Consider the following 14,680-nt stretch of genomic DNA (forward strand, 5'->3'; position numbering starts at 1 on the left):
AGTTTTATTGAAGAGTATAAAAAGCTTTCAACAGTATTGATTGATTCCAGATATCGTATTAGTTTCACATTAAAAGACTGAACATCTCTGTCTCGTGTCGTCCAACAGGGATTGTCAGAACGTGATGAATGTCACTCAGAATCTGGCGGGCCAGTCTGATTCGTTCAAACAGTTTGAGGGCGGAGTCAAGCTGGGCATCGGCTCCTTCAACCTGGTGGGTTTTTAAATAAAGACACTGCTTTGTTTTATGGGCATTAAAGTGCAATAAATCTTCACTTTCACAATAAACTTTTCTGTCTTTTCTGTAGTTTTGACGTTTTGTATCAATAATCAGTGACTCAAACTTTGTGGGTTGAATAGTATAATGATATAATAATGATAATAATGAGTCAGTTAATGAATGTGTGATAGGTGATTACTTTGTTCTTTGTTTCTCCTTCTTGTTGTTTATCATATTCTTACATAAAGAAATGATTCTCCAGAGGTACATTGAATAATTCACACAAGGTGTTTGCTTGCTTTACTATTTGGATTAAAATGTGGCAGGAAATGGTCCATAGTGTAATGGAGGAATGAATGAAATAATAAATGTTTGTCTTTGTGCTATGATTTTAATTAGAACATATAGTTAAAATTATAGGGGTAGGATTAGATAAGTTTATACTTCTTCTTACTTCTTTTCCCTCATGTAAACTGCGTTGCTTATGAGATGTTACTTTTTTTGTGTATACATTTTTGCTGTTCACTTATTTCCTTATTATATTATTATTTTATCTTATTTATTTTATTTTTTTACATTGTCGTTTACATGATCGAAATAAAGATATCAATCAATCAATCAATCAATCAATCAATCAATCAATCAATCAATCAATCAATCTTTTATCTTTCTGTCAGAAATAGAGGTGTGTCGTCGGCATATCGGCGAATCAGAAATCTTGTCTTGTACAGTAGAAAGTAAAGTAACAAGTCTTCTCTGTCTCTGTCTCCTCAGATGTTGTCCCTCCTCCCTCAGAGGGTCCTCAGGTTGCTGGAGTTCATTGGATTCTCAGGAAACAGGGTGAGTTATATATTGTTATATATGTTATATAATATTATAATTATTGGATGTATCACAGTTTACATCAATACGATTTCTGTCCCGTTTATCCTGCAGGACTTTGGTTTGTCTCAGCTGAGGGAGGGGGCGTCCAGTCAGAGTCTGAGGTCGATCCTCTCCGCTCTGACTCTGCTGTTCTACCACACATACGTTTCACTCATACTTGGTGAGGAAACACACACACACAAACACACACATTTATAAAGTTGGTGTAGTAGATGATGATGATGTTGATGTTTTTGTCCAATCAGGAACCGGAGAGGGGAACCTGGTGGAGGCCGAAGCTCTGCTGGAGCCGTACCAACACAAATACCCCAAAGTATAAATACACAAAACAACATCTCATTTAACTAAAACATCTCCAGTTCAGTCTTGAAGAGTTTTGGTTTTAAAAGTTACTTTTGTGTGTTTTTGTTCAATCCCTCAGGGCTCCATCATCCTCTTCTACTCGGCTCGCATCGCCACGCTGCGAGGAAACTTTGAGAAGGTCTGAAACACAACACAAGCTTCACTGATACTTTCCTAAACATTTTTCCATTTTTTCCAGTAATCTTGTCACTTTTTATAATAAAAGTCACTAAATATGGTCAAAATTTACCCAAAATATTCCCAGAACCGTTTCTATTCTGTAAAATAATAAGTTAAAGGGACAACGAGGAGTTTCTATTTGGTTATAAAAAAGTCTCACGTTAATGTGGATGAATCTACGTTACCCACAAATGGGTCCATTTTCGATAAATATATAGTTTTGTCTCTATGGTTATTTTGTTAGTGGTGGTGGAAATGCTGGGCGAGCCGACCAGCGTTTCTTTACTTTCGGTTTTGTGGCGAGTCATGAGAATAACGCCGCCGAATCACCGTTTATGGTCGGAACTATGACGGTATGCAGGGCCGGCCCAAGCCTCCATGGGGCCCTAAGCTAAATCTTTATTTTGGTGCCCCCTCTATTACTGCCAATAATTTCATTTTTTATTCTGTCATTACGGATCATCATATCCTAGCAGGTTTTTACCTATTTTATCTATGGTTTTTATTCTGAAGGCACCAAATTCAGCTAAAAGTGCAGCAGCCCGGGGTTGATTTACATTTCATCTTCAAATTGATGTAGTACCGGGATACTGAATGTCACCTATAGGTCGACTAAAAGTAACAAAATAAACCAACAGACACTGCATTTACTGTAAACACATCATCTTCTTTTTTAATTTTTTTGTTTTAAATATAGGCTACTGCAACAGAAATGTGCAACAACAATTTGAAATGCAACAATAATTTAATAAGTTTTTTGTAATTACGCAGTGTTTCTCTAAGGATCGACAAAAGTTAGGCACTACAATTTAAAAAAGTTACTTGCCTTTTGGGGCCCCCCAATAGTCACGGGGCCCCAAGCAGGTGCTTAGTTCGCTTATGCCTTGATCGTCTTCCAACCTCTGACTTTAATTATTGATGAATGAAAACATGAGTCTGTCTTGCGCCGGTCAAAGAATTTCACGGTGCGCGGAGGCTCATAAATGTAGTGTGAAAACACTTCGCTTTTACAAAACTCCTCGTTGTCCCTTTAAAATATAAATCCTTAAAGCAGAAGTAAGTGGTCCGGTCGTTTTGGCTAATGCTGCGTTCCAGGCAGGCTTTTGAAATCGTAAATTACAGCTTCAAGTCACAACTTACAACTTTGTAGCGTTCCAGGCAACCCACTCGTGTTTTTCCGACCTGTTTTACCGGTGAAAGTCACTATAACGGCCACTCGTAACTTCTGACCCGTGAACTCGTACCAGATCAAACTGGTACCACTTCACGGTCGGAAAAATACGAGTTTCCTTGAACGCACCATAACAGTCCTCGTCCCTACGTCGCCACATTCACGGCGTCCCTTGGCTGCACACACAGCCCTGCATGCCGTTCTCTCTCCTCATTGGATAAAAACTGTAGAATACGATAAATGTTTTCTCCTCGGCTCAGAGCAGAGGGACTGACAGACCCGTGTTTCAGACCAAACACTCTATGTAAGTGATTGCTGTCGGAAGACAGAACTATTTAAGACTTAGATTAACACAAAAATATCACTTACTTCTGCTTTAAATATGCTCAAAATTTACCCAAAATATTACCAGAACAGTTTCTATTCTGTAAAATAATAAGTTAGATTTTGAAACATCCATTGACTCTTTTCCATTCTGAGTCTTCAGCCTATATAATGAGGCTGTCGTCCGTGTCCCTGTGTCGGGGCCTCGGCCCTGTGTTGCTGTTGTGTTGATGTCATGTTGTTGTATTGTTGTGTTGTTGTGTTGTTGTGGTTGTGTAAAGGTTGCTGTGTGTTTCAGGCGCGGGCGCGCTACGAGGAGTGCATCAGCAGCCAGCAGGAGTGGAAGCAGATCCACCACCTGTGCTACTGGGAGCTGATGTGGACTCACTCCTACCAGCAGGAGTGGCAGCAGGCGTATCGCTACGCCGACCTGCTGTGCAAGGAGAGCCGCTGGTCCAAGGTAACACCACACCACACCTCATCTCTTTCTTTACTGCAAAAAACATCTTTTTATTTGGTTATATTTAGTTTTTATTTAATGGAAAATGTTATTTTTACATTCATTTGTGAAGAACGGAAGCATATTGCATTCACTTGAAAAAAAAAAGCTTTAATTTAAGTAATTTATTTTCTGACTTTCGGACTAACGTTTACTGCTGCGGTCGAGCCTCCACTTCATCATGGATCTATTAGATTCATGACATGTATTTATGCTCCACTAAACTGTTTGTAAAAACGGGCTATACAAATAAAATGGCCTTACCTTAAAAAAAAAAAAAAATTTGAGCTCTCCTCTGCATTGTTTTGAGCGTGTAAGGACTGATTTCAAAATAAAGGCAGCTGAGAAGAACTGGCATTTCTGCATTGGTGAATGATTAAGTGCGGTATTTTCAATAATTTAAGGACATTTCTAGATCACCCATGTTAATAACATCACCATGGACCCTTTTACAGATGAATATTAACACATAGTGACCATTAACTGCTGTGTCACGAACGCCTGCTGGTCTAAATGATGAAGATGACTGAGTCCACTAAAGTGATGCCTTACTGTATGAGCAGGTTGTCACGCTAAATACACATCTGTGTAGCTTCATTAGCAGAGCCCCAGTTCCCCCTAAATAACCCTAACCTTATGGACAGTCACTCTGCTCTACAACATTTTGCACAATAACTTATTTAGTAGTATTTGTATATATCTTTATTCTATTCTTTTATATAGTATATGTGTATTTATCGTATACAGTATGCATATTTCCTTTTTGTATATAGTATATGCGCATCTTTTGCAGTAGAATATTTTAATTCATTCTTTTTTATTTTATTTTATTTAAATTCTTATTCTAGTCTATTTTTTGGTACTTTTCTGTTTGCACCTGACTTGAAGACAAGTTCCTGGTGCTGTAAACTGACCTTTACTGCTCTTGGCAATAAAACAGTTCTGATTCTGATTCAAATTCTCTGTCTAGTAGTGGGGCCAATCACTTGTTAGATTAAAAAAAACAAAAAACAGTTGTCTACATTAATGTTACAATCTACATTTTGAAATAAACTAATTATGAGCACAACTTAATATGACCAAGACACCTAAAAGCTTCAAAAACAGAGCTTTTTTTTAATTCTTCAAGTGATGCAATAAGCTTCTGTAGTGAAGGGAATATCTTCTCTGTCTGTCTGTCGGCTTTTCCTAAAGTCCAATAGAAGTTAAATCTCCATCTCGTCTCTCTGTCTCTCTCTCTGTCCGTCCAGGCCATCTACGTTTACCAGAAAGCCGCCATCCTCAGCATGATGTCAGAGGAGGAGCGGGAGAAGACGGGGGAGGACGTGGTGGAGCTCTTCAGGTCCCAACGCCTCCTCCTTTAACATTTAAACACTCGACTTACAGTGTTACAGTGTGAATTCATGCTGATTTTTTTTTTAATTTCTTTTTATTAAGGTTCAGTCAGGGCACATATTGTCCTTTACATATGGTTTCCACAGAACCATGCATTTCTCTGTAGTATAAGCTACTCAACAGTTACGAATAAACATAACAAAGCAAGTAACAGCTTACAAACATACATATACATAAACACATAAATACATACATACACCACCAGAGTCATCCATGTTATGTCACTTAGTCATGCAGATGTTTAACCTGTGGCCTGTTTGAAGGTTTTCGGGTGAAATTCACTTTGCGTACTTTATAATAAAGAGAATATAACATAGCCTATTTAAAGCATGAACTGTTTGGTGTAAGAGAGAAACTTTGACTAAATATTCAGCTTTTGTCTTCTTCCTACTCCTTTTTGAGCATGTTTAATTTAATTTAATTTATTCTTATTATACGTTAAACAGAAGTATATTAGCAGTTTTTTTCCAGTTTTATTTTAAGATTATGAATATTTAGTTAGTTTGGTTTTGTTTTGATATCACTGTTCACACATTTGAAATAAAGATTTCAATCAATCAATCAATCAAAAAATCATAGACACAATAACAACAGTGATGCAGATGTTTTTAGAGAAACAGCTGTAGAGGAACCAGCCAGATGTTTCCCTCAGGAGGTGGAAGAGATGGAAACATCTGCATCTGTACTGACAGGTGTGTGTGCGTGTGTCTGTGTGTGTGTGTGTATTGTGTGTGTGTGTGTGTGTGTGTGTGTGTGTGTGTGTGTGTGTGTGTGTGTGTGTGCAGGCAGGTGGAGGGGCTGAAGCAGCGTCTGGCGGGGAAGTCGATCCCCACGGAGAAATTCGCCGTGAGGAAGTCCAGACGCTACAAAGCTGCTAGTCCGGTTCCTCTGGTCGTCCCCGCACTGGTAACACACACACACACACACACATACACACACACACACACACACACACACACATCTGTAGAACATCTGTAGAACATCTGGACACACACAGCCCTGACTCTTTCTCCTCTCCTCTCTCTGTAGGAGATGATGTACGTGTGGAACGGCTTCACCATCGTGGGGAAGCGAGCCGACTTCACCGAGGCTCTGCTGGTCACCGTGGAGACGGCCGAGGAGCAGCTGAGGAGCGACGCCAGTGAGTTCATAGGTTCATAGGGGGGAATCAAACCTGTGGCCCGTTGGCTTTGTTCTTATTCAGCGGCTAGACCAGGGTTCCCCAATTGGTTTTTGGTGAGGGCCAAAGTATGTGAAGTGTGCCAAACCGAGGGCCAAAACGTCTGGGTTTTTTTCCTATCGTGCCAGTAAAAGTTAATTTTTGTACAGATAATGTTGCTGCTAATTGAAGAAAAGCGTTTCTAGAAGTCATAATTTAGGCATGGGAGTCTCAAAGGGTCAAACAAGAAAAATTGCTCTCCTGAAAAACAGCTACTGCTGCGGTTTAGAAAAAATAGTGTAACGGATGTGCACTCCCATAAAGGACGTGCTAACCAACTTGTCAAGCAGTTGTCAACCTCTTGGCGAAGTGGTTAGCATTGTCGCCTGCCGTGCAGGAGACCAGGGTTCGAACCCCACCTAGGGCAATCCATGAGAAACACAACGCAGAGGGCCAGATACAGACATCGGCTACACTAACATTTTACTTTAGAGCAGCCAAATAGAGGCGTAACATAAAGGAAGACAAGGAGAAGGGAGCAGTAGTTGTGTGTGGAATATATTCTGATATTCACAATGGCAAAAAGAAATGATTAGCTAGAGACACACAGCAAGAAAGGAGCAACCTTTCTACATATGTGACATATCTCAGTGTTTCCCACAGGATTTCAGGAGACCATGGCGGTCGTTGGTCCGGAGAGGGGGGCGGTCGCACCGCACGTAAACACACGTGAAAAAAATGTTTTTCTGTGAGAGACTGTGGCGGGCCCAAACGAGACAGTCTCGTTAATTAATGGGAAACACTGTATCTATGACATCAATACCATTTGTGCAGATTTTTAAACCCATCTGCAAACTGTCCACAAATACAACTGTCAGCAGCATCTGTACAACGCTTCACCTCTAGAAGAGCAGAGTGAGAGACTGTGTGAGTCACACACGTAAACAGAGAGAGAGCGTCAGGTGTCTTTCTCTCAGCGTCAGCATGGTCTGGTCAAATAAAACTAAACTCATCAGTCCAGTCACTTTACCACCTTTTGGTTCAGGTCATGACTTACTTGGATATTTCACTCAGAGGACGGCGGATCAGCTGGTGTGTGAAGACGTACCGTGCGATGGGGGAAATAAAAAAAACATACAGCGTGTAGCTATGTTTTTTTTTTTCTCATCATGCAGTACGTCTTCACTTCACACAGTCTCTTTACACAAGCGTAGGTCGATGTACAGAGCGGGGTGAGGTCCAAATAAAGTGGAGCAGTGTGCACCTCATCTGGTGTTCACTTAGTTTCATACTATAAAGAGGTGCGTCAGTGCCGGTGAATCGTCGTAGGCCAGATGTTTTGCTCTCACAGGCCAGATGTGGCCCCGCAGGCCGCCTATTGGGGATCCCTGGTCTAGACTATGTTGTTGTAGGATGAACTGTGATGTGATTGTAAGACTCTCTGTCTCTCTCTCTGTCTCTCTCTCTCAGACCCGTCAGAGTTTCACCCAGACGACAGCTGTCTGGTCCAGATGTTGAAGGGCCTCTGTCTGAAACATCTGGGCCGGTTGCTGCAGGCCGAGCTCTGCTTCACACAGGTGTTGTCCAGGTAACACACACACACACACACACACTGCAAAAACTCTTATATCTTACCAAGAATATTTGTCTTATTTCTAGTCAAAACAAATCTCATTCTACTTAAAATAAGACTCATCACATTAAAAAGTAGCTTGTTTTTAGACACTTTTTACTTCTTTCAAGCAGATTTTCACTTGAAATAAGTAGAAAAATCTGATAGTGGAACAAGTTTTTCTTTCTTGTTACAAGCACAAAAAACTTGCTTTCACTGGCAGATTTTTCTATGTATTTCAACTGAAAATTTGTTTGAAACAAGTGAAAATTATCTAAAAACAAGTTCATTTTTAGGTGATGAGTCTTATTTTAAGTGGAAAGAGATTAGTTTTGACTAGAAATTAGACATTTGGACAAGAAATAAGACAAATATTCTATAGATTATTATATTAGATCTATAGATGTTGAGTTTTTGCAGTGCAGAGCGTTGAGACGTTGTCTTGTTGTCTTGTTGTTGTGTATTTCAGTGAGAGTCGTATCCGCTTCGACCACTACCTGATCCCCTTCACCCTCTACGAGCTGGGTTTACTCTACAAGCAGCAGGGAGACTTCACCAAGGCAACCAGCTACATCGAGAACGCCAAGTAAATCCATGTTTAGATTATTATTATTATTACAAATTATGCTTTAAAATACACTGAAATGACACTGAAATGATACTATAGTATTATAGTATTGTAGATTTTCAAAGGAAAACCCCACTCATTGTTCTTATTGTCACTGTGTTTCCAGTAAATTCAGATATTGAAAGGAAACGACCTGTTATTACAGAACTCCAGCTCAGAGAGTGTCACTCAGAAAATACCAGAGCAGTCTGATGTAGCACCTTTCTTTTTTAAATCCGTCTTTACGTTACTTGCAGGTGGGAGCTTCTCATGGGATTTTGAAATCTCAATAGCTAAGTCTGAAAAAAATTACCCCGAAAAACAGAAAAAAATTAGTCAGAAAAACAAACAAAAAAAATAATTACTCAGAAAAACAGTATATATTTTTTATTATTCAAGTGAATGCAATACGCTTCCATAAATATATTCAGTGTTGTGCTAGTTACTGAAAAATTGTAACTAGTTACAGTTACTAGTTACTTCATTAAAAAAGTAACTCAGTTAGTAACTCAGTTACTTGAACCAAAAAGTAATGCGTTACTCAAACTTCACCAAAAGGAACGGAGCGTTTGGTAACGGAAACGGAGTTACTGATTTCAAAAAAACAACGCGTTACGTGATTAGTTACTGAAAAAAGTAACGGCGTTACGTAACGGCGTTACTAATAACGCGTTACTACCCAACACTGTATGTATAATTATATAAATAATTAAAAGGATTAAAAATGGAGATACGACTGTCTCAACCAATCTAGTTAGTTTTATTTTATTTTAACTTCATTAACAGTAAAAAAAAAAAAAAAAAGAAGAAACAGCCCGCACAACTTGTTTTGCCCCAGATATTTTAAAAAATCTGGAGCAAAACAAGGTTGTGCGGGCTGTTTCTTCTTTTTTCTGCTTTCCCCTTAGCCCAGCACCCCAAGCAAGGGATGCGCGTATATTTTTACAACTTCATTAACAGTAAGATCCCTCTTTTAATCCTCTGAACGACCTCCTCTGCAGGACAAACTACAAGGATTACTCCATGGAGTCACGGCTGCACTTCAGGATCCACGCGGCGCTCAACAGCCTCAGAGGATCCCCCGTCAGCACCCCATAATACTCTCCACCGGAGCTGAGCTGCAGCTGGAAACATCTGCGTATGAAGCTGAAGTGAATGAATCCGTAGATCACAGCTACAAAACCTTTACTTTATCTCACTATGTCTGTTTTTTTTCTTATTTATTTCTTCTAAAAGCTTTGAAACTGAGATTATTTAAGCGTGCATCTCTTCCATTAACATCTGCCAGATGTTTTTTTTTATCGGTGGATTCAGAGCAACGGTGGTTTCCGTGGTTCTGACTTCTGTTGCTAGGAAACAAATCATGGCCTTAAAATGAAGTCACGTCACGGCTCAGTGCTCGAAATCATATAAAGATGTATTTATAGGACAGAGGAGGAGAGAGTTAGTGCTTTATCTTTCCTTTACTCTGAGTTCTGGACAGCTGTGTCTGTGCACACACACACTCACAGCCTTCTCACCAACTGTGGCTTATACACACACACACACACACACACAAATACAGAACTTAATACACTCCAAGCTTGCACATACTGGGCAATATACACACACACACACACACTGCAAAAACTCAAAATCTTTCCAAGAATATTTGTCAAATGTCTCAATTTTAGTCTAAACTAAACTCTTTCCACTTAAAATAAGACTCATCACCTAAAAATGAACTTGTTTTTAGATCATTTTCACTTGTTTCAAACTAATTTTCAATTGAAATAAGTAGAAAAATCTGCCAGTTTTTTTGTGCTTGTAATAAGAAAGAAAAACTTGCTCCACTGTCAGATTTTTCTACTTATTTCAAGTTGAAAATCTGCTTGAAAAAAGTAAAAAGTGTCTAAAAACAAGCTACTTTTTAATGTGATGAGTCTTATTTTAAGTATAATTAGATTTATTTTGACTAAAAATGACATTCTGACTAGAAATAAGACAAATATTCTTGGTAAGATTTTGAATTTTTGCAGTGCGCACACTAACGGCTGTAAACGCACACACATTTAGCAGCAATAGAAAAGAACTCGTGCTGTCGCTGCTCGGTCTTTGTGTTCGTCAGTGTGCGTCCGTGTTTCCGGTTGTTCACAGGGTCGACGTTACGTTATTCACGTTATTCCAACATCTGGACCATAGAATAAATACAGCTGGAATCTGCCCAGATGTTGGAAAGCACTGACGATGTCTTTTAAAGTTATTTGAAAGAGTCTGAAAGTCTTGAAAAAGAAGTTACCACGCACCGCGCAACTCTTCCACTGCAAGGTCAAGTTGCATTGTGGGTAATATGCCACAGGTGGAAGGGTTTTGGGTGCGAAATCTGTCAATATTTCTTGTTCTGCTGCATTAAAGTAGAATCAGACAATGAATGAAGCATCTGGACGTAGAACAACTCGACGGTTCATTGTCGGTCGACGGTACAAAAACGATTGTGGTTCTTTCATTGGCTTAAAGAGTTGGTTTTGTTGCCCCAGAGCAGCTCTGCCTCAGAGAAAGAGACCAAACCACCTCTCAGTCTGCGTTAACGGCGTTTAAATAAAAGACCTGAAGGCTTTGACTCGTCTCGGTGGTCGTCCTGGATTCAGTTCCTCGTGTCTTTGCTGTTTTAGATCTCCGTTGGCGATGGCTGCACTGCAAAAACTCAAAATTTTCCCAAGAATATTTGTCAAAATGTCTCATTTCTAGTCAAAACTAATCTCTTTCCACTTAAAATAAGACTCCTCACCTAAAAATTAACTTGTTATCAACTTGTTTTTAGATAATTTTCACTTGTTTCAAACAAATTTTCACTTGTTTCAAACAAATTTTCACTTGAAATAAGTAGAAAAAAAATTTGTACTTGTAATAAGAAAGAAAAACTTGCTCTGCTATCAAAATGTTCTACTTATTTCAAGTGAAAATATACTATTTTCACTAAAATATACTATTTTCACTTGAAAAGTAGAACATTTTGACTAAAAAGTGACTTTTTACTAAAAAGTGTTTAAAAACAAGTTACTTTTTATGTGATGAGTCTTATTTTAAGTATAATTAGATTTGTTTTGACTAGAAATAAGACAAATATTCTTGGTAAGATGTTGAGTTTTTGCAGTGTGTAAACAGACCAGCCAAGGAAGATGGACGACTTCCTCTACTCTTATATTTAGTATTGTTCTAGTATATATACAGTAAACTGTGTAGGTCACCAGTATCCACAAAGAGCAGCTTTAGTTATGTATTTATGTACTGATGAATAAAAAAGAAGCACAATCCACAGATATCCATTCCCCAGTAGGCTAGGCTATTTACAAAAACAACTTGACATCCAAAAAATGTTTTTCATCATGACCCGTCCTCGTTTTGGCTTCTAGTAGTTTGATAGCCTACTGTTTGCTATGATGTTTATTTACCAAAAAAATAAGAAACAGAAAAAAGCTACAGCGATTTTTATACGTGCACTGCAAAAACTCAAAATCTTTCCAAGAATATTTGTCTTCTTTCTTGTCAAAATGTCTCATTTCTAGTCAAAACTAATCTCTTTCCACTTAAAATAAGACTCATCACCTAAAAATTAACTTGTTTTAAGATCATTTTCACTTGTTTCAAACTAATTTTCAATTGAAATAAGTAGAAAAATCTGTCAGTGAAAGCAAGTTTTTTGTGCTTGTAATAAGAAAGAAAAACTTGATCCACTGTCAGATTTTTCTACTTATTTTAAGTGGAAAATTTGCTTGAAAAAAGTAAAAAGTGTCTGAAAACAAGCTACATTTTAAATGTGATGAGTTTTTTTTAAGTAGAATGAGATTCATTTTGACTAGAAATGACATTTTGACTAGAAATAAGGCAAATATTCTTGGTAAGATATTGAATTTTTGCAGTGCGGTGGGTTTGCGAAGAGTTGTTGAAACCCAAACAAAGACAAAAACAGCAGCAGCGGCCATCTTTGCTTCCATTGTAAACACCCGGAGTCGAGTCCGACTTGGATAGTTAAGCGACAGCGGTGAAAAGAACTAGCCTTCTCCCTCTCATGAATGTATGAACCTAAAGACCAAAGTATATATTATGCGTCTTGTTGTCTTCTTTGTTGTGTACTTTGTGCCTGTCTGTGTTTGTTTGGGTGTGATTTCCTTCATGTCTTTGTGTTGTGTGATCAGAAACTTCTTCTCCCAAGCAATTTGGTTTTGCCAAGTGCAGCGAATAATCAGGAGCTTGTTAGCGATGAAGTCACTTTATTGAGTTTTAGCTATAAGCTAACCTTATATCTGAAACCGAGGCAATAAGTACAACCCAACGATGTCCGATCAATGCTAATGCTAATGCTAATGCTGCCGAGTTTTTTTTTTCCTAATGTTGATGAAGAAAGGTTCAGGAAAAAAGAGACAAAATTTGATCCAATGATTGGTTGATCAGTTAGCTATTAAATGATGAGGACAGACACCATACATGTGCAATAAAACATTGATTTTAGCGGATATACGCTAACTTAAACACTCCTAGCTTAAACTACAGTGTTAGCATGTTGCCTGTTATCACTAACCATCAAACATTGTTGCATGCCAATATCTTCATCTTGTGTCAAAGAATATGCTGAAAATGTTAGCGCACCATGGCTAACATGGTGAGCTAATTAATGACAATATGTTAGCATTGTATTAACCCCCTTATTTTCACTCCTCATTGCATTATAATCAGCAAAAAATATGAATCTGCTGATCTTTTAAAAACCCGATGGAATAATTTAATAACACTTGCTGCAGTTTTGATTTGGTATTTCCCAAATCGTGGAAAACTTTTGTCCATTTGAATAATAAAATAATGAGACTAGCCGTGCTCAGCTAATGCTACAAAATAAAATTATAAACACAATTCTGAAAGCAACTTGAAAAAATATTATAATTAGCATTAATATAGACAAATTTTACGTCCATTGCAAGACAAATTTATTCATTTATCTTTCATTATCGTCTTTGGATTCTGAAAAAGTTCTTTAAAAACTGCATAAAGTGTTATTTCACAACTTTCTTTAAGAAAACTGGATAGGCCTACGGAAAGTTGTCCCGATATCTGTCAGTGCAGATCAGATTGACTAGATTGATCGGCATTGAACAGATGTGATTGTAAAGGAGATCGACATGAACAACATTTATGTAAAGTGGATAAAATTCCACTTTTATTGGTCAATGCTAAAGTTTTAGCACGTCACCTACTGATCAATCAGTCTTGTTGTGCCTGCGTTGCGTGCTGCCTCCTATAATGATATATTTTTTTTATTTTTATTTTTTATCATTTCACAGATAAACTGATCAACAGGTTTCACCAAAACATTGTATTGGTCTCACGACCTTTTTACCGTCACAGTCTCTTTTCATAGAAGGCTCACATGTTTCATCCAGTCGCATATGTCAGTGCCTCTGTGTATCTGTGTATAAACTGTATTTCTAAATAAGGTTTTTCTATAGGATTTTGCTTTGCATGTCAATCTGAAATATGTTAAATCTTTTTTCTTTTCTAATATAAGACTTTACTGTATATTATTATGTACTATGTGCTTTACGGCAGGAAAAGATATGATATGCCCCCATTTTATTTTATGGTTGTATGGTTCGAAACGGTGATCCACGTGGTGCAATAAAATGGAAACTGAATAAATGTTCATTTTGAGTGACAACAGCCTTTTTGTCATTTTTGCCAAAGTTTCTATGTCTGTGTGTTTTGTCTTTTAATTCATATAGTGCGATTTACATAGAGCAAGAACATTTTTTAAGATATTCTTTAAAAAAAAAAGATGATACTTCACATTTTTCTCTTTTTTTTTGCCAAACATAAGTTACAACTGTTATCCAGATTGTTCTTTAGACTTAGCCTATTTAATTTTTTTCGGGACAATTTCGCATTTCAGGGCTTCAATACAAGACAGACATTACATACGAGCAGCATGGAGGTATTTGGATGTTTTTTGGTGTGTCTTTTTGTTACGAAGACAGTTGGTATCCATTTGCAACTGTTATATAGATAATGAGTGAAATTTCAATTTTGGGTGAACTATCCCTTAAAAAAACCTGATTATCAACAAAAATGGACAAAAATTGGTGGAGCCATTGATCACAGCAAAGCAAAACCACAGCCTCAAGTGTTTTTACAATTCAATCATTTATTTTGTCTTCATCCTAAAAGACATAGGCTAATACCACATATGTTTGCTTTCCCAACGCCTTGTTAAAAAGACATTTAATTACAAAAGGTGCACAGTAAATCAAACATTGAC

The 14,680-nt window shown here is 37.8% G+C and overlaps 1 protein-coding gene across 1 annotated transcript in view; it reads left to right on the plus strand.

Annotated features, from left to right (window-relative positions):
• The window catches only part of ttc39b (tetratricopeptide repeat domain 39B), a 32,319-nt gene extending 22,303 nt beyond the window's left edge, over nucleotides 1-10,016 (plus strand). The window contains exons 8-19 of the mRNA XM_085806317.1: nucleotides 109-214; nucleotides 995-1,060; nucleotides 1,157-1,265; nucleotides 1,351-1,418; nucleotides 1,527-1,586; nucleotides 3,421-3,582; nucleotides 4,872-4,963; nucleotides 5,802-5,922; nucleotides 6,046-6,157; nucleotides 7,646-7,763; nucleotides 8,257-8,373; nucleotides 9,396-10,016. Coding sequence (XP_085662443.1) covers nucleotides 109-214; nucleotides 995-1,060; nucleotides 1,157-1,265; nucleotides 1,351-1,418; nucleotides 1,527-1,586; nucleotides 3,421-3,582; nucleotides 4,872-4,963; nucleotides 5,802-5,922; nucleotides 6,046-6,157; nucleotides 7,646-7,763; nucleotides 8,257-8,373; nucleotides 9,396-9,492 — 1,228 coding nt within the window. The 3' untranslated portion in view covers nucleotides 9,493-10,016. The remainder of the gene's footprint in view (nucleotides 1-108; nucleotides 215-994; nucleotides 1,061-1,156; nucleotides 1,266-1,350; nucleotides 1,419-1,526; nucleotides 1,587-3,420; nucleotides 3,583-4,871; nucleotides 4,964-5,801; nucleotides 5,923-6,045; nucleotides 6,158-7,645; nucleotides 7,764-8,256; nucleotides 8,374-9,395) is intronic.
• Nucleotides 10,017-14,680: the final 4,664 nt, after the last annotated feature.

The sequence above is a fragment of the Trachurus japonicus genome, chromosome 18, assembly GCF_045865225.1.
Source record: "Trachurus japonicus isolate A0001 chromosome 18, Traja_1.0".
NCBI lineage: Eukaryota > Metazoa > Chordata > Actinopteri > Carangiformes > Carangidae > Trachurus > Trachurus japonicus.